This window comes from Terrapene carolina, unplaced genomic scaffold (genome assembly GCF_002925995.2).
Source record: "Terrapene carolina triunguis isolate 2854851 unplaced genomic scaffold, T_m_triunguis-2.0 Scaffold552, whole genome shotgun sequence".
NCBI classification, from domain to species: Eukaryota; Metazoa; Chordata; order Testudines; family Emydidae; genus Terrapene; species Terrapene triunguis.
Window position 1 is genome coordinate 319710 of NW_020664903.1, and position 20247 is coordinate 339956.

Here is a 20247-nt window from a genome sequence, read left to right on the forward strand (position 1 = left end):
CACTTGTGGTTATCAGGAAATGGGACACCTGTATGAGAGGAGGTGAATTGTGACAACAGTCACATAATGCTTGCTGTGGCCCTTCTGCAACAGATGAGTGGTTGCCAAGCATAATAGTGCCTCAAGAGCATGACGAAGATACTGCTTAAATCTGTCTCCTGCTCCACCTCGCTGAAAGCGGTCTAACCTCCTGTGTGGTTGGGGAAGAGCAGCTGAGGAAATGGGTCTGGTTCATTTTGAGAGGGGTTCAGATCTCAGGGGATATTTATCTACTGATCTGTTTATGTGCTCAGTATCTTTTCCTGCTGACAACCTGCAGGGAAGCAGTGACAGTCACTGGAAGGGTTGGATAGATTGACGTAGGAGGAAAGATTAAAAAGGCTAAATTTGTAGAGCTTGGCTGAGGAACAGCTAAGGGATAGTATGACAATGCTCTGCAAATATTTGAAGGGTGTTAACACATTAGGAGAGGGAAGAATGATTTAGCCTGGTGTACAGGGGTGTGAATTAAGAAAGGCAAAGCTCCTGACTAATAAGGTGTCTTAAGGTGTAGAATTCATTCCCCCAAGGAAGTGGTAAAGCCCCATTGTTCTGTAGCAGCAGGGACCGGAGCTGAGTGGGTGACAGAAATGATCTATGGGCCCAGATCCTCTGCTGGTGTAAGTCCACACAGCTCCAGTGCCGTGAATGAGTCAGGCTGATTTATAGCAACCAAGTTCATGGCCCATGCTCTTCACTGGCGCTCTGATGGAAAGAAGAGGCGTTGTAGAGTAGGATACCAGGGCTTGGTAGATTAGTTCTAAAGGAAGGGGAAGTGTTTTTTTCAGACTCAGTCATGCTAAGGAGCACTGAATAAGGTCTGTAAATTGTTTGTGATTGAAGGAGTCCAGTCTCAGAGCCTTCAGTGATCTCAGCCTGACTGCAGCACATGGATTTGCTAGGCAGCTAAGACCATGCTGCAAAGTGTATCTCATACTTATGTGGCCCCACACTACCTCAACCCATGTCTACACCACAAAATTAAGTTGACCCAACTTACGTCGGTAAACAGCCACCATAGTAATGACATCATTTGTATGTGTCTTCACGTTGCTATGTGTGTTGGCAGTGCACATCCTCCCCTGGAGCACTTGTATTTATTGTACTGTCTTGTGTGGGGGATTGTGGAATGGCTCCTGAAATCCAGTAACAGTCAACATAGGCAACGCAGTAACATTACATCAACATAACTGCACTGGCCTTGACTCTACACCTCTCATGGAGCTGGAGTTAGTGTAGGGGAGCAGTTACATCAGCAGGAGTGACATTTAAGTGTAGACACTGTGACATTCTGTACCTTGGGGGAGCACCCTGTAACCCCCATATTCCAAATTTATATAGGATTGTGATCTTGCATATAAAGCATGCCTTGTAAGGTATCAGGGGAAAGGTTATAATCTGCTGAAAGTCATTTCTCTATCCATATATTTATATCATTAATGCATATGAAGTTATGAGAATATTGTATGGTTGTCACTAAAACATACTGCAAGTTGGGGATTCAGCCAGATATTAGCTCCCCAGAGGCAACAGCAAGGAAAGTAACCAACGCCTGGGCAGACTGTCAAACAACCCATCAACAGCCGTTGTCCAGCGAGGGAGCTACAATTCAGTGACTCACCTGCATGAGGCTACACCAGAGGAATTGCTCAACCTTGCCTGGAGACTCAGCAATGCCCATCAGACATGCCTGGACTTGTGTTCTACAAGCACATGGACTGAGGAGATAAAACTGAACACAGGGGGCCCAAGCTTGGCCTTTCTCCTTCACCCACCTATGCTGCAAGCCGGGCCGGCTTTAGGCCAATTCGCCCGATTCCCCCAAATCGGGCCCCGTGCCTAAGAGGGCCCCACGCCGGCGCCTTTTTAATTTTTACTCACCTGGCGGCGGTCCGGGTCTTCGGCGGCCGGTCCTTCACTCGCTCCGGGTCTTTGGCAGCATTTTGGCAGCGGGTCCTTGAGTGCCACCGAAGACCCGGAGCGAGTGAAGGACCCGCTGCTGAAATGCCGCTGAAGACCCGGACTGCCACCAGGTGAGTATGAATCGGGCCCCGCCCTTGCTAAAGCCGGCTCTGGCTGCAAGCAACAAGGACACTCTGAAGACTCCAACTGAGGGGACTGGCCCAGATTTCAAGGGTGAAATCTGTGTACTATGAACTGCAATATCCAGTGGGGTGAGAAAAACTGCTTAATCTAGATGTTGCCCAGTCTAATAGGGTTGGGCGTTTAGACGGCGTGCTTACATTTTATTTTATTTTGGTAACTAACTCTGACTTTTTGCCTATCACTTAAAATCAATCTTTTGTAGTCAATAAATTTGTTTTACTGGTTATCTTTGAGTTTGCCTGAAGTGAATGGTAAGTATGGTCAAGTTTTACAAAGGCTGGTGTATGTCCGCTTTCCACTGATGAAGTGGTGAATCAATTAATAAATTTGCACTGCTCATCTTGAAGTACAAGATGGTATATTCCTGAGATACCGTGCAGGGGGGAATTTGGCTGGTGCCTTCCCTGCGTGGTCATGAGCGACTCTGGGAGCATTCATGCAATCTAGCTGGGTGTTGGGTCTCCACATATAGTTGTGCTGAGTGATCACACTGCCTGGAGGGGTTTGTTGCTTGTCACTAGCAAGGCATTGAGAGAGAGAGCCCAGGCTGGAGAGAGTTCAGGGGGCACAGTGGTCCCACAGTCCCAGGCTGCATCCCAGGGATCCCATCACAGATGCTTCCATAGTTAGGTCGACGTAAGCTGCCTTGCGTTGACCTAACCCTGTAGTGCAGACCAGGCCTTAGTATCTGAGTGGCTTAATGTGTTTATCCTCAATACCCGTCAGGCAGAGCAGTGCTATTATCCCAATTGTTCAGATGGGGGTCTGGGGCCCACAGAGACCAAGTGACCTGCCCAAGTCACACCTACATAACAAAGCCAGGAACTGAACCCAGAGCTCCTGAGTCCAGGCTCACACTTGAACCATCCTTCATGCAGATAGTGACACGGGGTGCATTAATAGCATACTTGGTTCTGAAGTTACTCTCGCTCTTCAGAGCGGGCAAAGAGAAGACAGGTGACAAGCCAGCCTCATTTATACACAAAGTGTTTATTCATAATAAAGTTACATTTTTAAACTAGATTTTTTTCCAATAAATGCAGCAGCATCTTATTTACAGATACAAGTATTAGTGCTGAAAGTTTGCCGGCGTTACCCTGAACGCAAAGTGCAGCAAGGAATGGGGGTGTGAAGGGATCTGTTCTGTCCAGGTTTAGAAGTCCAACTCCATGAGCAGAGGGGATGAACCCATCACAGAGAAAGTGCCTGAGAATTTCTGATGTTTCTTGAGACCATCTCGAACAGTGAGACTGCAGCCTTTGTGGACAGACAATGCGGCCATGAAAACCAGCAGCAGGAGCCATGAGGACTTGGCCTCTAACACAAGAGGACCACACGCAGTGAGTCTAACTGCAGAAGCCGTACGACCCACCACATAATGAGGGAGAGCAGCAGCTAACCCTCCTGCTGGAGGGGGAAGTGGGAAGGGAATTAGCCCTGCTGTACAGAGTGGTGCTACAACTCTACTGTAGAAATCACAAAGTCTACCAATTGCTGTGTAGATGGATCCTCCCACAAAGCATGCCCTGGAATAGCCTAGTGGCAGGAGCTAGTGGTGTATTATGACAAGAGCAGAGGGACCTGAAGGTGAGTCTTATAAGACAAATTCTGCCTTTAGGCTAGTGCTGAAATCAGCCAATGCAGCATTTGGGCCTGGGCACAACCAGGTGGCATCAGTAGTCTGTTTCCACTCAAGGGTGCATCAAGCAGCTTTACAAGTAGTGAATTGGACTGGCTGGTATTAGCAGAGGAGATGTCTAACCCTGTCAGAATCCCCCATCCCCAACTCCTACTACCAGCCTCCCTATAATGCAGAAGAACCACCCAAGAGATGGAGCTACAAATTATTCCTTTCCTCAAGTCAGCAAGCAGAGGGCAACGTTTAAACACCAAGCAGAACTTGATCTGAGCTAGCCAGGGAGAAAGCTGGCTGTGTCATCCGGTTACCCAGCTAAGCATCCACTCCTTGCTTGTTCAGGTAGGCCCTGCAGTCAGGGATGCTTGTTTTATGGGCAATACACATCTCCTTTCCCACCTCCACCCTAAGCATTCCTTTTCAGGAAGCAGAGCCCCAGCTGGAGACAGATACCCTTCTATCAATGCAGGCCCACTGCACTCACAGCTTACTCCTGCCCAGGCAGACGGAGAGTGTTGATGCTGCCCAGGAGCAGGAGTGAGGCTTTAGAAGACCATGTACATAAGCATCCCATGGCCATGAGGATCAGTTGCCATGGGACGGAGCCTCAGCTCGGGAGGCTATTCTCTTTTACACTTGACTGCAGTGGAAGTACAACACTTTTTACAGCAGTTTAGGGTCTAGGCCCATCTCTCCTCCACCCACCCCTCCTACCCTGTGGTCCTGAGGGCAAGGGTGTAGCTGGTCAGGGGGGTTGAGACTTAGCACTCTCATTCCTACCCCTCCTTGTTGAGTGTCACACTGGCCTACGCTGAAGGCTCAATTTTCAGCATTTATCATTCCCTCTTCTCCAAGGCCTACGAAAGGCGGTAATCAAATATTCCACATCTATTTTAAATAAAGCCTTTACAATACACATTGCACACAAGTGGGTCCTTAGACACCTAGCCCTATTCATAAATACGACACTAAACTCTACATCACTTCATAATAGACAGATCCAGTAGGTAGCTTATGCAGTACAATGCAGAGGGAGGCTTGTAACTAAGTCTTCCTGCCGCTAAGTCCCGACACAGACTTTATTCAGCCCCTAAGGCAACCCGTCCACAGACTTCAATAGAAACGGTCTTCCTAGAGGGCTGCAGAGGGCCAGTAGGGTTAGTAGTTGAAGACACATCCTGATGACCGTGCCCCAGCCAAGAGGCACATAGAAGCAGAACAACTTGTGCTGTAGCATCACGGATTTGGTTTGCAAGGGACAATCCTCCGCTTCGAACTGTAGAAATCTGGAGGGAGAAAGAAAAGGAGACTACTGAGCTTGCTCTCAAGTGAGAGCGTGAATGAGCCCTTCCAATAAACTGGCTGGAGGAGCTTTATGAGCAATAAGCATCTGTTTTGGCAAGAGCAATCCGGAGTCATGCTTCAGATTGCCTGTCTGACAGTGAGAAAAGGCCCATCTGTGGAGGGTTTTATCAAGTTCCCTTTGGCTATCTGGTTGAATGGCAGTGGGACGCTGGTTTCACTTTTATTATCTGCTCCAGTCTTGTGATTTATTGACCTGAAATCTGGGAAATCGGATTTGGATTCCCAGCTCTGCCAGCCACCCTGTGTGATGTCATTTGAGATTCCTTTCCCCAGCTGTAGCAAGCAGAGAACCTGGCCTTCCCTCCACTGTAAGCTCTCCACGGTAGAGACTGCCTCTTACGACACTAGCTGCTTTCTTTACACCTACTGCGGTGAGATCCTGAACTCAGCTGGAGCCTCCAGGCAATGCTGCAGTGTGAACAGGTGAACTGACAGTAAGCGCCAACGCCTGCAGTGACAGGTGCCCTGTGCCACCCCAGAGATATGACTGGACTAGTCAAGCTGCCACTGACATTCTGTCTCTTGCTCTGGTAGCCATTGGGGTACTTGTGAACTAGGGGCAGGACAAACATTCGTACTTACCTTTTATGCTGGTCTGCTTTCGTTTCAGGTGCCGTGGGGAGCTGGCCGTGCGGGACTCAGAGCCCGTCTGTACTGTTTCACTTGAGAGGGCCATGTTAAGATCCTTTGTAGAAATCTTAAGTGCTGGAGAGCTCTGGTTCTTCTCCCCACCATTACCTTTGGAGTGGCTCGGGTCCTGAGAAGGCAGGCAAGCAGGAGACACGTCAGGATAGAGGACTCTCTCCCACTTGAACTTGCCCTCCAGCGGTGTTTCCGTCTCAAAGTCAAAATTCCACCTGCACCGAGCTTCTTCCAGATTTCTCCTCATCAAATCCTGTAAGTCATTCTGGAGCTGCTCATGATCCACCGGGCCAAAGAGGTTTCGGCAGAGCTTCCTGTTGCAGGGGGCCTGCCGCATGTTACTCTCTGACAGAGGCATGTTTCCAGCTGGAAGGAAAATGAGCAACATATGGTTACTGAGCTGCAGTGCAAGTGATCAATAGTTAGGCTACTGAGTGAATTAGTAAATGATCACAGAGGTCCATGGGGTTCAGGCATCTCCTGGGACCACCCCTGGCATGCAGTACTGAGCAATCATTGGGTATATGCATGCCAATGTAATCCATGCAAGGAGCATGCACTTGTCTCCCTCTTGTTACTGGTTTACATGAGGGTTGAACCTGCTACGGCTTCCCAGCTATAGAACTTAATCCTTGAGCTCAAGTGGTAAGGGCTGATCCATCTAGTGCTCAAAGTCCTAGGTTCAAACCCTGCAGTCAACCCTGTGGTCCAATAAGAGATATTACCTCACTGACCTTCTATCTCTAATACCCTAGTGCTGACACTGCTACAACAATACTGGATCTCAACTTGGAGGATATTTAAAATCAGAATTGGATCTGAATTCAAGTTTGCATGCGACAGATTCATGTGAGAGCAGCTGGCACAGCCAACAGGAAATATTAGGTGAATTTCTTAAATCCAAGTACCAGAACATAGCGGCAAGGAACTATGCTTTGAACAAGCTGCATAGAACAAATTCCAGGCGTGTCCATTTTGGTAATCCCTTATTGGTGAAACTGTTGGGTAGCCACTGATAAAGACCCTGCTTTGTAGATGGAGGCAAAGAGGAGCCACACTTGGTCTGTAAACAAGAGATGCACCTAAGTGGTAAAGAAAATTGCCAATTGCCAACAAAAACCCCAAAAGGGTTCTAACCTTCTGCCCTCCCCCTGATGTGGGCATGCAAGGTTATAAAGGAATCCCTTCGCAGCTTGTAATTATGTAAGGAGGCTTGTTTAAAAGGGCAGGGTGATATTCTAAAAGTTTGAGATCATGAATTTATTCCCATAGAGCCTGATGGTCAGATATGCAGAGCATCTGCAGCTTCTACTGACTGCAGTGGCAACAGAGGCTGCTCAGCACAAAACATCCAGCCCACAATGGACAGAGGGCAGTCACAATAGGCCCACGAGCAGAAAGCTAGAGCCAAATAAGTTATCAGCAGTCGAACTGGGCAAAATTTTAGCCAAAGCTTTGTGCCAGGAAAAAAAAAATAATAATAATGCCGATTTGCATCAACCAAAACAATTCAGGAATTTGACAATTTTGCTAAATAGTTTGAAAAAAGGATTATGAAAATCTAAACATTGAGTTTGAGGTTTACTTTACAGTTATAAACCAACAAAAACGCAACAATGTTGTGGGTTGAACAAAGTGTTTCATTCAACCCAAAATGAATTTGATTCCAGTAATGCAAAAAAAGGTTATTTTCACCACTTTAATTAGCAGTGAACTGTTTGCTCAACTCTGCCCACACACAATCCTTTGGCAGCAACAATTTAGCCTTTATGCTATTAGTCTGGGAGACATTTAGGCACCACGGCAGCTAAAGGCCACATTTGGCTTGTATATCTTGAACTTTAACCTTTAATGGCCTCAGTGCCTATAATATTCTATTGATCCAGCTTGTCCTGTTCTTGCCTTTTCACCCAGAGAGGAAGAGGCTGAGAGATTAAAAATAGAACTCAACCTTCATATCGCCTGACAGTTCACACCCTTGTAAACAGTTCAATGGAATGACATCATCGTGAGTCAGTCAAGTTCCAGCATGTCCAAACAAGCCCTGGCAGGTAACAAGTTTCAACTTGCTGCTGCATATGAAAGCAAACACCCACACCCATTAGAATGCCCACTCCTGAGAGATCCGGAGCATTCTCAACACCTACTACTGACTTAAACCGGGGTCGAAGGCCTGGTCTACAGTAGAAAGTGAGGTCGGTTTAACTGCATCAGTCAGGGATGTGAAAAATCCACACCCCTGAGCAGCATAGTTAAACAGACCTAAGTCCCCATATAGACAGTGTTAGGTCGACAGGAGAATTCTTTTGTCAACCTAGCTACGGCCTCTCAGGAAGAGCCTCTCCCATCAGCATAGTGTCTACACTGAAGTGCTACAGCAGCCAAACCTGCAACTACTCAGCACCTCACAGGATCAGTGTGCCACAAAACTGCACAACCTCGCATTAAGACTAATGCTTCATCCTCCGCTCCTGATTGTGTGTGTTGGAAGCCGCTGAGTGTGGATGACACATGGCTGGTCTTTACTTTTAATTTCCTGAATAGTCAGTTTGATGACCTGAAGAACCATTGAAGTCATTTTCATTTCCTTTCATACAATGAAGCTTTCTTGTAAGTCACATTAAATTCTGCTACAGAACCCTGCAGACTTGAACAAGCAGCTGATACAGAGCAATGTTTGTGGTCACCAGTGGGTGCCAGGGCAGTGCTGATCCAACAGTGCAGCTCTTGGCAAGCGCTTCAGGTAAGCAAAAGGCAACTTGACACTGGCTCTGCTCATCCTGAACCCTCTAAGAAACAGGGATCATTGCTTCCCTAAGCCAGTTTCTTACAGGTGGCAGGATCTCAATAGGAAATTAAGTTGGGTGCAGTGATCAAGTCAATTGCACTCAGAGTGCAGGGAGCCTGGGCAAGTCACCTGCTCTGCCTTACAAGTCCCAAAGTGACTTGAGAGACTGGCCTAGCACAAGGAATATAGGGGGAGGTTTAATTACAGTAAGGTTTTGGGGATCCTTTGAAGAGCACATTATGTTCAAGCTAAACATCCAGGTCTTCAGCCACATCAGGATTTTTGTTTCAAGAGAGACAGCAGAGAGGAGATCCTGGAAGCAAGTGAACTTGACAGCAGGATTTTTGGGCTCAATGCAGCCCCTTCCGTCCCATACACCCAAGTTGGGGGAAGGAAATTCTAGGGGCAAAAAGAACAGTAGCAAGGGGACAAGTTTTAAAGTCCATCTGTCTGCAGCCCATTTATTGCCAATCTCTGGAACAATCTGGGGCTTGGTCTCATTAATATTGCAGTTTCTAGGCAAAGCATGTCTGGAGAGGGAGAAAGTGGAACTATTTTGGGTCATTTGCAGGCTTCACTTTCCTTACTTGTGAGCTCCATGGCTCTATTGCTCCTGTCAACCATCTTAACCTAGATTACAATAAATTAAAGTAGCTTTACCTGAATAGCCACGTTAAGCAATAACTGGGATGCCAGAGACAGATTTTTACGCCAGACATGCAAGTGTTCAGTTTATTAACAGTGTACCACTTTGCCCACCAGGGGGTGTTTGTCACCCAGGAATAAATATCTTCCCACCCCTCACTACAGTAGCCTCCTGGGGTTCCATTTCTTGTAAAGTGAGGGATTATTTGCAATCAGAGTGAAACCTAGGGAGCAGGCCCAGCCAGACTGGGACAGGCAGAGTGACATGTCTAGGGGAGGCTGGGATTACATCATCTTGGACCAGCCAAGCAGCCGATGAGTACCAGCAGGTGATGAATAATATTGTGAAATATCCCTTTAGACACAGGCACTCAATCCACAAACAGCATTTACACCTTTCATCCTGTTACATGGTCTGGAGCCTACTGCAAGGTTCTTTTAGTTGCTGTCAGACCCCCAGGGATCCTTGCTAGTGATGGAACAAGCCTGCACAGAGGAGCGAGCACTTCATCTGTAAAAGTGCTGTCCAACTATTCAAAACGAACTCAAGCAGTTGCAAACTGGATGGCAGATCAGCGATGGGACTGAGCAGAGGACAATTTGGCCATCCCTACAGCTATCTGGGCCGCTTCCGCTGCTGTCCCGTCGGGCTCTGCAGTTTGCAGCAGCCAGTGGCCGGCAGAGACTCACGCAGCTCTTATCAGCCTGATCCTTCTGTTCCTAGGAAGTGCCCGGGGACACGGAGTTCCAGCGGAGCGCGACAGTCCCCGATTAGGGCGGTGCTGACGCAGCCACCCAGCCGGGCTGGGAGCGGCTTTGCCCAGTGTGCTCCCTGCCCGGTGGGTTGTTACATGGCTCTTCCTGGACGTGTTTAGACCAAAGCTTCAGGGAAGTCCCAGCCCGACGTGCGCTTGGAAATGACTCGCGAGCCCGTGCAATAAGGCAGGTCTCTTACATCACAGCGAGCGTGTGACTATTACTAACCGCCGGCCGCCCAGACATGCCCTGGCAGCGCCCCGCTCCATTGGACAGCCCGGGCTGCCGACTCCGCAGCGCCCCCCGCTGTCGGGCCTGGCGAACGCTCAGTCCCCGGGCCGGGCCGGGCGTTCCTACCAGCTGGCGTCATGTAGTTGAGTGTCACACGCCATGGCACCGCGTCCAATCGCCCGCCCGCTCCTGACACCCCCGGCAGCCAGCCCTGCCTCCGGGCCCGCGGCTTCCACAGCCCCCTCTGGCCGCGATGCGCCCCGAAAGCGAAACGGCTCCCCATCGGGCCCCCCCGGCGGGCTCCAGGATGGGCGGGGGGGGGGAGGGTCTGGGGAGATCGATTGTCTCTGCCGCCGTCATCAGTGGCCGAGGGTCTAATCCAACATGCGCCACACTCGCCCCTTCCCCGAGGCTTCGCCTCGCTGCGCTTCGGAAGGAGACGTGTAAACCCAAATGACAGCTCGCGTGTGTGCGCTCCCAGATCGGCCTGGCCGGGCTAGTGGCCGGGGGTCCCCAGCAAGGGGCGCCCCCAGTTCTAGCCCTATAGGGTCATTGGGAATCCCAGCCCTTCCAGTACAGAGACTACCTCGGTTCCCATCCCAACGGCGCGTTAAGGGCATTGCTCCGGGGATCTTCGCATCCTCCCTGAGCGACTAGCGGAGGGACCAGCCCACCGATCAATGCAGGCTCGGGAGGGGGCACCGTGAAGGGAGTGGGAGACTCCCCAGCAAGCGAAACCGATAGAGGCAGAGCAGCTTGGGATGGAGGAGGAAAAAAAACCCACCAGCAGCCGGGAGGGAGAGACTAGTAGCCCGGGAGCCTCTGCCCACTGGGGAAGCGGGGTCTCTGCTCAGCCTCGCTTCCCGGAAAGCCCCCCGTGACCCCGGTCGGTGCGGGGCAGCAGCAGGCGGCTCCCGGTCGGGCTCTCTCTGGATGGCTGGGCTTAGCCTAGGGCACTCCAGAGTGGGGCCCCTCCGACTCCCCTTTAGCTAAGGGGCAGAGCCCGCGCAGGTGTCGAGAAGCGGGGCGGGACCCGCCGGTACCTGGGGGCCACGGAGCAGTGAAGTCGCATCCTCTTTCATCGGCCCAGAATTGGGCTCCCCATCGAGGGTGGGCAGCACTGACCGTGCGCGAATCCACCCTCCAGAGGGGGGCGAGGAGACTCGGGGACAGATACCCGGCGGGGGAGGTGATGCAGGGCCCCACCCCAAAGGGCACGGGGATAAAGACACCCCCGATACCCCGGCCGCAGCCCCTCTCACCTCGCGTCCAGCCACCGCCTCCCAGCACAGCTCGGACTCTGCCTGCTGCTGCTGCTGCGTCTCTCCAAACCTCCGGCAGCGGCTCTGAGCGCGGCGCCCGGCTGCCAGCCTGATATAGCCGGGCGGAGCGCTCCGCCCCCGGCCCTCCCTACCTGCCCCGCACAGCTGAGCTCACCCCTCGCTCAGCCCGGGACTCGCACGGCGCTGCCCCGGGCCGGGCTCTGCTGCCCAGCTCCTTAGCCCTGGGCTGGAGGGAGCCTGGCGGCCACTCGCGCTGGCGATGCGGCGACCCGCTCCGCTGGGGGCGGAATTAACCCCCGCGGCCCAGCCCGGCCCGGCCCTGCCCGCCCCGAGCTCTGCGCCCATGGGCGCGGGAGAAGCACCTGGACCTCTCGGGTCAGGTGCCATCAGGCGGCGGAGCCGCCGCTGCCCTAGAAGGGAGGATCCCGATCCCATTGCCAGCTCCCTAGGCCAGCCAGGGTATCCGTACCACAGGCTGTTCCAATCCACAGGATTACAGGTGAGCTGCCCGACAAGCCCCGGCTCCGCTAATGTCACCCCTTTGGCCAATCTGGCCATAGGATTTGTTAACCCTGTCCCCGATGGCTGGTTACCCCTCATTTGTGATTTCAGATCTACCGTCTTTATAGTTCACTGGTTTGACGGGGGGGATTGATTCCTGTAATAGGATTTCCATACAAGAGCAGACTATCGGTCCATTTAGTTCAATCCCCTACTTTTAGCAGTGGCTACCATATCTGCTGCTTCAGAGCAAAGCCAGAAAGCAACTACCTCTCCATGGCCCAGATCTTCAAGGGTGTGTAGGCACCTAACTCCCATTACAATACATGGAAATTAGGCTCTTAAATACCTTTGGAAGATCTGGGGCCATGCTCCTAAGGAGTTGCCTAATGTTGCATATTGGGGAAGAAGGAAGATGGCAGGAGAAAGATTCCTTCCTGATCTCTGCAGTGATCAGTTTATATCCTGAAGCATGAGATTTTGGCTTCCCCTAATCTCAGGGCTTGTCCACACTGGGGTCATTAGCCACGGTGTAGCTGCATCACTGCAAACCCCTCATGTAAATGCAGGGTAAACTCACTGGTGCAACTTAGTTTTTATACCCGTGCACTGTCTGCATTGGTGGCTTGCAGGGGTGCAGCTGCAACTGAGGCCAGCAGCATTTAATATCTATCTTGTGGTCTCTTTTGAATCAGAAATGTAGGTACGTGCTAAAGCATCCATCTAATCTTCTGTTTTCAGGGTGCTTGGCCCCCGCCGTGCCATCTGAAATCGGGGAGCTGTTGTGTGTTCCTCACTTCTGAAAATCAGGCCTTCAGTGTGCAGCTAGTTGATGGATTTAACCCCTGCCACAATGCAAAGTTCCTAGATCTGCAGATTTCAGGCTGGCCTGTTCTAATAGAGAATATGTTTGGGCATGTTCTGCTGGAGACTGCCTCATGACACAGGGCAGATCTCTCTCTCCTACAAGTCCCGTTACACAGGATGCAAACACATCCAGGGAGCATGAAATCAGCTGAAAGATGTTATCATCTATGGCACAGAGATAGGCCCTGAACAGCTGTGATCGAGAGGTGAACTTTCCAAAGTTCAGGGGCTATTTAAACAAAGGGTTTTAGATTGATTCTAGCTTTAATGTAGCAGTGACTAAAGCTTACCCATGGCAGTTTAGTGAACAAACCCGGCTTTCTGGCATGCTCTTATTAAGGTGACCAGATGTCCTGATTTTATAGGGACAGTCCCGATTTTGGGGTCTTTTTCTTATATAGACTCCTATTACCCCCACCCCCTTCTCAATTTTTCACATTTGCTGTCTGGTCACCCTAGCTCTTATTAACCTGCCCAACTCTGATTTTTCAATTTATGTATTTTAATTAATTTTGAAAGCAATGGCTACAAATGTACCTTGCGTTTTGCCAGCCACACAATTCAGAGAGAGGCTTTTCAGCCAGAATGGCCTTTACTTTAGATGGAGAACAGCAACCACCAAGAGAAAGAACAACACTAAAGTCTCCACCATAACTTAGAGAACACAGCGTGTCTTCTCCGACTATATTGAGCAGTGAAAACAAAATGGCTGCCAACCCTGCATGCGAGGAGTGGATTTAGAAACTGCAAGGTCTGTTACACAGAGAGCAAAAGCATAACCATTCCATAGCTAAGACTCAAGTGACACAGTTTATCATCTGTATGCTATTTGCAATTATTAACACTTAGCACAGTGTGGCTGGTTGGCTCCTTTAAGAAGGTGCAGAGGGGGTCCAGTGCACCTGTGATTGATTACCTGCTGCTCAACTGGGCTTAAGGGAAGACACCTGGGCCTTATAAAGGGGGAGGCTGCAATAGAGAGTTAGAAGGTTATAAAAGGGGTTGAGACACCAGGAGAAACAAGATTCTAGCCAGGTAGGGCAGGAAGTGGCTTGCTAAAAGCAGAAAACTGAGTTAGTCTGTGGACTTTATTTTGGACATTGAGTTCTGTTTATATTAATAACACCAACTCTAGGGAGGGGTGTTTGCACAGAGAGAAGCCTCTGTGTGAAGGCTGAGGAGACCCTAAAAGAAGGGAAACTGAGGTAAGGTACTGCAGAGTTACCGCTGTCCATAAAGGGGTGCTTGGAAGGTGGCTGATGCTGCTATATCACTGTAGATAAAGAACAGCTACCAAAAAGTGTTTAAATCTCTCTTTTTTTTTTTTTTTTTTTTTTTTTTTAAAAAAAGGTACAAAAATAAAGAGAACGGAATAATCATACCTGGTGAAATTTTAAGTGGGTATCTCAGTGTAGCAGATGAAAGACAAGACTTCTGTACAAAATGCACTGTTAATCTGTGGAACTCATTGCCACAAAAATTGCACTGAGGCCCAGAATGCAGGATTCAAACAAGTATGAGACTTCCTGCTTAAGGGCATACATAAACCCGTCAGTTACTAATGCAGCTAGGAAGAGGCTTTCCCTCTGGGTAAGCTATTCCATAATTGTCTGCTACGGAGTTTATACCTGGTTCTGAAGAATGTGATGTTAGCTGCTATCAGAGACAGGATCCTGGACGGACCATGGGTCTGATGCAGTCTGGCAGTTCTCATGGTTCTGTATTAAACCAAATGGCAGCTACTTCATTAGAAGGTATTGGAGCAATGATTCCCCTTCATCTGTGCGAGCGTCTCTACTCTCTATGACACAGCTACATTGTGGTTAATGACCTCACAAATCATATTCTGGGAGCCACGCTTTCTGATTCTGCAGCTGCGGAATTTACCCCTGGCCTGGGGCCCCAAGGAAAACGGTTTCCTTGTTATGCCCAGCTCTTGCTCTGCCAAACAGAGCAGGGAGATTGTGCTGGTTGGGGGGAGGCAGGGGTATGCATTCTGTGGGATGCTAATTCTCTCCTTGGTACCCCCGGATGCTACATGCTAGTACTGGATACTTCAGGGTGCAGAAGATTCAGCAGTAGTGGTATATGCATTGGGAACATTGAGAATCAGAAACCCGTAGGGAATTGACGATTACAGTAGCAGCTGTGGTCTTCGTTTTCCTATTGATATAATGAAAATCTAGCCAGGCCTCATTGTCAGAGGTGTGAAGCACCCTCAGCTCCTGCTGACCCCAGTGGACGGTGGAGCTGCCCAGCACCTCTGCAGATCAGCTCATAAGGAGAGAAGACCTGCTGTCTGGCTAACCACAGAACAGGCTGCAAGGATCCCCTGCCATAGGTCCCAAAGCCTTCTTGCCATCATAGAAGAATTACCCAGGAAGGACTTTTCTTTAAAAGGCCCAGTAACTGTTAGCACACAGGAGAGGCAAAGAGAAGAATGTGCTGATTTTGACAATGCTTTTCAGATCTTAGCTGCCTGCATAGGGCTCGGGGTCAGATTTTTCAACAGAACTCGGGCCCAGATCCTCAAAGGTATTTTAGGCTCCCCTTGAAATCAATGGGAATTCGTTGCCTAAATACCTTTTGAGGCTCTGGGCCTCAGCCCCCACAACTGAGGGCAGATTTTCCAAAGTGCTCCCCAAACTTGAGTTCAATGCTGCGTTTAACCATGGGCTGAAGTGTCCTCTTCTTTCTGCCCTAACTGGCTCATCGAATTACTGTGTGCTGCTAAACAACTGCTGCACTCCCCACCAGAGGTGGCCAAGAAGTGAAGAGGTTTATAGTTGTAGTTATTAGTTGCTGCTTGTAAAAAATTTTTGGCGTCTTCTAGGATCTTACTGTCCCCTCTCTCCCAGCTTTCTCTGTGGCTGCTGTCTATAAAGAGAGATGAATTTTAAGACCAGAAAAGTTTATGATCATCAAGTCTGATCTCCTGCATGACACAGGCCAGAAATTGCCCCCCAGTGATTCCTGGACTAATCTTTTAATAGCTTCATAGTTCAAGGCCAGAAGGGACCATTAGATTATCTCATCTGACTTCCTGTATATCACAGGCCCCATTAAATTTCACCTACATTCCCCTCTGTTGATCCCACTACCATATCTGACCTAAGCATATCTTCCTGTTTTGTTTTGAAGACTCCGAGAGATGGAGAATCCACCACTTCCCTTGTAATTAAAGGTGTCCTAGCCATACCCCCACATCCATGGAATTTGAATGACTCTCAGAAGCGACAGACACAACTCTGAGCTGCTTATCCCGTGAGCTCTCCTATCTTTACAGCCCCCTTTCCCACTGTCACTGGTGGTTACTTTGCTGAGTTACATACAGACTGTCTACTCAGAGGGGCAGGGATGTAGCTGTCTGCGTGTAGCCAGCTCTTGTGATTTTTATCATGAGCCTCTTACTAACTGGTGCCCCCAGAGTCCAATGGTTGTATGAGAATCTCTTTTTTCATTTTAAAAAAGAAAGTTTCTAGCCTTCCTGTCTTGGGAGAAGCATTTGAAAATATGACCCCTGAAAGCTCAGAAGGCCAAAAACCTCCAAACCTGTAAATGTATTGTTTAAGATCTCATGATTTTTAAACTTAACTCGTGATTCTGGGGGGACTGAGCCATGATTTTTGGATGCTTGATGTTGGCACCACTGTTATATAAAGAACAATCATATTAATTCTTTGACCGATGTTTTTCTTTACGCTCTGTGTTCGTTACTCTAACGAGTATTTAGCCTCAAGCTGATCAGGTTATGGAAGTCGCTCCAGACTTATAGGCAAATACAGAAGCCTGGGACTTGATCATTGAAGGCAGTGTCCATGAGTCACCTACTGCTCATCAGTGAGACAGTGTTGGACTCACAGCAGAGTCTAGCTGTAAAACATGCCTGAACTTATTTCCTCTAAAGCCTGTTTCATTCCCTTCCAGAAACATGTGTGACAGGCTCCCAAACATCTCACTGGGCAGCGTGGACAGGAGTCCAAGGAATGCTGGACTTCCATTCGAAATTGACTTGGATCCAGATTTGAAACATAAGGCAGAGGGGCTTTAAAGGGGAGAGTGGCTTAGGGCTGTAAAATTCACATGAAGGTTCCAGACACCCTGAGATTCAGTTGGTTTGGGGCTGGGCTTTTGGTTCAGCCCCTCTAGTAGAGAGAGAAGCCAGGTCTATGCTAGAATTGCTTTGCAGATCTAGCTATACCATTATAATATACTGGCAAAATGAGCCCACTGTGGATGCAGCTATACCAGCAAAACTAGTGCTTTTGCCAGCCTAGCTTATTCCAGCCCCCCTGAGGGAACCTGATAGGTATAACTGCATCTGCATTGGGAGCTTTGGCTGGCACAGCTCTGCCAGTCACTAATCCCACCCCTGACGGACCTAGCTATGCTGGCAGAAGTCTGTATTTGAGACCTGGCCATGCAGGCTGGAGTCTCTACTGCTTTGCACCTTGTGGAGTCATTTACCTCTGTGCAAAGTGGGGGTAACACTCTCCCAGGCCAGAATTGAAGGCCAGATCCTCAGCTGGTGTAAATCAGTGTAACTCAATTTAAGCCAATGGACCAACACCAGCGTAAGCAGAGAGAGAATCTGGTCCCTAGTGTTTTAGGGGTGATGATATTGGATGGAAGGCAGAGAGAAGAATCACACCCTGTGTCTTAGGTCCCCTCTGAACTGTAGCAATGACTATTTTTAAGCTTGCATGTACATACATGTCTGTACATTTAAGGACTTTAAGGCTGATTTTTGCCTGAACACAAGATGTCATTAATATGTAACAATTGGATAACTTGGAGTGTCCCCAGGCTAAATCCTGCCTGCATTGAATATGAAAACTAACTGATCCTCAAGTCCTCGTCCGCTTTTCTCAATGGGAGTTTCTCTTGAGTGAGAACTGCAGGATCGGGCCCTCATCTTCAAAGCAGAGTGCAGAAAAGGCACTTTTTTTTTTTTTTTTGTATTCGATTAGTTAAGGACTTGATTCTGTACAAAGCTCTGTTTCCATGCTCAGCAGCTGACAGGATTCATACCTCTCTCTAGTAACAGCAGGAGGCTGGCTGTTTTTTTCCCTGAAACAGACTGTACTTGGCAGAATATAGTTATGGTCCAGTTTGCCTATCCCCCTGCATCTTTTCATCCATCATGCCTGTACAAAATAGGTGTCAAATGCTACCAGATCAGATGGGCAGTGTTAGACATCTACTTTGCACAGGTATAAATGGCTGCACAAGGGGCCAATCCATGAATATTCAGGCTCTTAAAATCTATTCAGCAAGATTAAAAATCTCCAACATTTTCCATTCTCCTGGCTAATGAGCTTTTTTTTTTTTTTTTTTTTAACGTAGGAAATGTGAACACTCTTAATGAAACTCTCATGCTCCAGCAAAAGTCTTAAATGAATCCAGTGTTCAGCTGAATGGCGTTTATAACTGAGCGAAGAATGTTTTCCCATCAGCTCTTTGAAGTACCCTATTAAGTGATTTTATACTAATAGGATTTTCCCAGGAAAGAAAGACACGAATGACAAAACACTGAATGCTTGATTAACTCTGCCCCTAAAAGAACTTGGATCGTGGTAATTGACTCTTTCCCTGCCATATTCAGCCATTGTTTGCTCCATTTATGAAGGCATGTTGATGAGACACCAAACCCAGTAGAGTGTAAACAGAATCCTGCCTCACACAACCATCTGTGCTTGGCATTCTCTAAAGCAAGGCCTTTGGGTTACTGGAAATATTGCTGGATCCAGAGAGTCTGGAGTATGAATTGTTCATTTCATTTGCCGCCTAACTCATTTCCACCCAAGATCGGTTTTGAGGCTCATTCATAGTCATTAACGTAATTGCTTCAGGAACTGTCCAGGGGGAGCTACGGAGACTCTTTGGCTGGTAGAAAAGAACCTCATTGTTATGAGGTCCTGAAATCAGGCTGCAGGAAGTACTTGTAGGGTTTTAATCTTTTATTTTGATTTTACTAATTCATACCGTTTGCCACAGTCGGAGAGAAAACCAGGCCTATGCAAAATGCACTGCACCTGCCTGAGGCACCTGCTGTGGGAGTGGCAGCTGGGATCAGATGTCTGAGCCTCAGAACAGTTGCAAAATGTCTTCAATCTCTCTGCCTCCAGATCACTGCCAAAGCTTTATGGGCCTGCTACAGGGTGACTGGCCCCTTCAAGAGGAAGTGGGATCCAGTGCACCTGTGACGGATTACTCGCTGCTTAAGGGAGAAGGCATCTGGGCCTTATAAAGAGGGAGACTCCAGCAGGGGAAGGAGAGCCACTGACCTCTCAGCCTAGAGACGAAGCGGGAGAAGACTGGGAGGTTGTGGGAAAGACCGAGCTAGAGCAGGACTGCAGGGCAGTAGAAGATGATTCCTGCAAGGTAGGGTGGGGAAGGATGAAATTTGGACTTTATTTTGATTGGAACAGTTTATGATGATAAACCCGTGTACTGTGTGGAGTTTTTAAGGAGCCCAAGAAGGGAAATGAAAGCAGGGCGATGAAGAGACAACCCAGGCTCAGAGGAGGCACTCATGTGCCCAGTTACAGGGGTCAGTCTGGCCTGGTGCTAAGCACCCTCAGCTCCCACCTGAATCAAGAGGAGTTGAAAGTGCTCAGCACCTCATAGCATTGGGCCCCAAAACACAGATCTGGGGCCTGGCTCTTACCCCAGGGTTGATCCATCGGTTTAGATGGATTTACCTTGGATTTACTTCAGTGTAACTGACAGGAGGCGGCCTTTGGAGCACAGTGGGTAAAAAGATTTTGCTGTTCAAAAACTGAAACGAAATGAAAATTTCCGATTAAAAATACTTTGTCTAAAATGAAAATTGTTTTTATCAAAACCCTATTTTTTTTATTTTTTTGGCAGGAAAAGTTTTCAGTCAAAAAAATGCCAATCTGCTCTACTCATCCACTTTCCTGTCTCCTAATCACATCAGGGGGCGTGTGAGGTACTTTCATTTCCATGGCCCTTTCAGTTCTGGGCCTCTGGGCTGGGACTGTGTCTAAAGGTTTTTGTTTGTGGCTTTGTTGATCCGACCGTTAAGAATGAGTTTAGACCCACTAAGTTGATTTCATGCAGCACCACCATTAGAGGGCGAGAACATTTTGGTCACTGGTCTGGATTGACAAAGGTCTTTAGAAAACTAGTTAGGTGCCTCAAATTGAAGGCCAATGGGAGTTAAGCTCCTGATCTTTCTAGGCCCCTTTGTAAATCCTACTAGACACTTTTCTGCATCTTTAGGCACCTAAATAGCTTTGAAAATCTGGCCCAAACTCACCTGGACTGAATTTGAACTGACCACCCAGACACTGGTATGCCTTTTTTAACTTAATGTGATCTCCTCATCCATAAAATAGTGTACATTAAAAAATAAAGCCCTC

General features: G+C 48.5%; 1 protein-coding gene across 2 annotated transcripts; it reads right to left on the reverse strand.

Moving 5' to 3' along the window:
• Positions 1 to 3160: 3160 nt before the first annotated feature.
• Positions 3161 to 11495, reverse strand: CDKN1A (cyclin dependent kinase inhibitor 1A). 2 transcript variants are annotated; one of them, XM_024212222.3, is made up of 3 exons: positions 11471 to 11495; positions 5729 to 6154; positions 3161 to 5067 (listed from the first exon to the last, which is right to left on the reverse strand). In XM_024212222.3, exons 2-3 carry the CDS (start codon positions 6144 to 6146, stop codon positions 5018 to 5020), a joined length of 468 nt encoding a protein of 155 aa, XP_024067990.1. In that variant the 5' UTR covers positions 6147 to 6154; positions 11471 to 11495; the 3' UTR covers positions 3161 to 5017. The 2 variants fall into 2 exon arrangements, with proteins under 2 accessions (XP_024067990.1, XP_024067987.1); XM_024212219.3 differs by lacking the exon at positions 11471 to 11495 and having other exon boundaries at positions 5729 to 9457.
• Between the last annotated feature and the right edge of the window lie 8752 nt (positions 11496 to 20247).

Excerpts from the sequence above, each read along its gene's own strand:
- CDKN1A (XM_024212219.3), bottom strand. The coding sequence starts at position 6,176 with ATGTTGCTCATTTTCCTTCCAGCTGGAAACATGCCTCTGTCAGAGAGT. Across the intron at positions 5,068-5,728 it reads AAAGCAGACCAGCATAAAAG|ATTTCTACAGTTCGAAGCGG; the intron begins GTAAGTACGAAT and ends TTCTCCCTCCAG.